Raw genomic sequence first — 2,207 nt, 5'->3', positions numbered from 1 at the left:
GTTTTGCTAGCTGGAGGGGGGGCTGCAGTTGTGGGTGTTGGAATATACTCTATTGTGGTCATCCTGCTTGAGAGGACAAGGCATGGACGAAGGTTGGTGGACCGGGTCTTTAATATCTTCACTGTTTCTGGACACATGGACCGTCACGCTCGCAGGGAAACAAACTCCAGTCTGGCTAACCTCATATGAGACATAAGACTGTTTTTGCCGCTTTTTCTCTTCATATCAGAACATTTAGCACCAACTAAATTAGAGCATACTTGCTCAAATCTTACAAGACATCTAATAAAAACAAGATTCATCCCTTAGATGCTTCAGCTTTTTCACTAGCCGATAAGATGATCTGTATGTGGCAAAATACAATAGGTTGAATTTTTTATATGTATTGGTAAAAATGTTGCAATAAGCAATCAAATCTCATTCAGAGCCAGAGAACGGGTTGAACGATAAAACACAGAAGACTGCATGGCTCAAAATGAAGCTGAAAATCTCCCAATTCAGAAGATTTTCTCAACTTGTTTTTAGGTTCACATTTAGATGTTTTGGCATAAATTTATCATGTGCGTTGTATCTGAAATTCAAAATCTGAAATGTATTCATGTTCTGTAAAAACTCCATTCTCTCAGGACGAAGGCCAAAATGTTGTCGTTTTGCAGAGGAAATGTGAGTATGCTGGACATCAACACAAAAACATAGAAAATAAGTTTAAAAAACGTAATAACCGTGATTGATATTTGATGGTGATAAGTGATATTTAGGGATATTCATTAAAATGAAAAGCACATAAAAACACATTTAAGGGAGAATTGTTGGAAGATAAATCTGTTGATGTTGTTATCTGGTTGGTTCAGCAGTCTGAAATTGAAAACGAAGGCATGTGGTGTGACTATAGACTTCAATGTAATGGGTCATTTGGTTTGTATACGCTTTTCTCCCCAAATGGTGTCTATACAAAAAGTTCTAAGAATACAAAGATAAAGCTAAGGACACTCAAGGTAGTGGTTGAAATGTAATATACAATTTGAACTAATGGACATTTAATATTCTTTATGCTATAAAAATGTGGGTTTTCTTTTGCACACACCTAAACACTACCCCCTCAATTATTGTATGATAGTAGATTACAGCAGCAGCTCAAGCTAAAATAAAAGTGGAAGATTCAGAATGAGTGAGTATGTTTTATAAATATGAAGAAACCTAATCAAAAGTTGGAACTGGGAAGTCATTATGCTTCTTTCACAAAATCATGTGAATGTACAGCATGCTGACATTGCTGCATTGTTTTTTATTGAATCTTATTTTTTCTTCAGTAGAGTTGAAACGTTCACTTTCAAAGCATAAAGGTCCCATTATTAAGAAATACTGTGCAGTGATAAATGAAGGTCATTTGTGTTTGTAAAATGTTTCCAAAGCCTTTGAGAGCCACTACTCACATTGCCTTCCACAAGAACCTCCGGAAAAGGTCCTGCATTATGTACCATTTGTGTGTGTGTGTGTTGTGTATGCGTGTGTGTGTGTGTGTGTGTGTGTGTGTGTGTGTGTGTGTGTGTGTGTGTGTGTCACGCCTCTTTATCTGCCTTCACATGCGCACAGCCTATTGCCTTGAGACAAAAGGGGTCACAGTTAAACATTGTTGGAGTGATGACGGACAGCAAACTGAAGGCACAATGCACAAAGCAACGTACTGCAGGGCCTGGTATGGACAAGCACCAATCTCTCTATAACACACACACACCCACAGAAAACGAAGAGATTCCCACTACTGTTTTACAACACACAGAAATCGTGTAATCCTTTCGTACATGAACCTGTCTTTTGACCCACAGTGTAAAGTAGCAATGACACGTTGTGTATCCATGCATAACAGCAAGAAGAGGTGAGCACAGCGAAGGGAGCGGCAAGACTGAGAGGATTTAGAGCTTTTTCTGTCAAACTAAGACAGAGAAAGTATTCGAAACAATTTAATCCAGAGCAAAAGGACTTCTGCTATAAAGATTTTTATATTTTTTTCCAAGAGACAGAATATCTATAGAATATGAAGTCTGATCAAAATGAGTAAAAATATACCTTTATCATAGACTTGTTTCAATGTTTCCATGTTTAACAGACATTAATCTGCCATAGGTTTACGCTCAATACATTCATAAACCTAACCATTTATTGAATTTTTCATTACCAAAGATTAAAAAAATCATAATATTCTGCGA

At 37.1% G+C, this 2,207-nt stretch overlaps 1 protein-coding gene across 4 annotated transcripts in view; it reads left to right on the top strand.

Annotated features, from left to right (window-relative positions):
- Positions 1-2,077, top strand: part of LOC134870122 (transmembrane protein 125) — an 11,905-nt gene extending 9,828 nt beyond the window's left edge. For all 4 annotated transcript variants that reach the window (XM_063892155.1, XM_063892154.1, XM_063892157.1 and 1 more), the window contains one exon: positions 1-2,077. This exon is cut by the window's left edge and continues 943 nt beyond it. In XM_063892155.1, the coding sequence (XP_063748225.1) occupies positions 1-189 (189 nt within the window). In that variant the 3' untranslated portion in view covers positions 190-2,077.
- The last annotated feature ends 130 nt before the right edge of the window (positions 2,078-2,207 follow it).

This window comes from Eleginops maclovinus, chromosome 9 (genome assembly GCF_036324505.1).
Source record: "Eleginops maclovinus isolate JMC-PN-2008 ecotype Puerto Natales chromosome 9, JC_Emac_rtc_rv5, whole genome shotgun sequence".
Lineage (NCBI taxonomy): Eukaryota > Metazoa > Chordata > Actinopteri > Perciformes > Eleginopidae > Eleginops > Eleginops maclovinus.
Note: the sequence above shows the minus strand (reverse complement) of the source record. Positions and strands in the feature narration are given on the sequence as shown.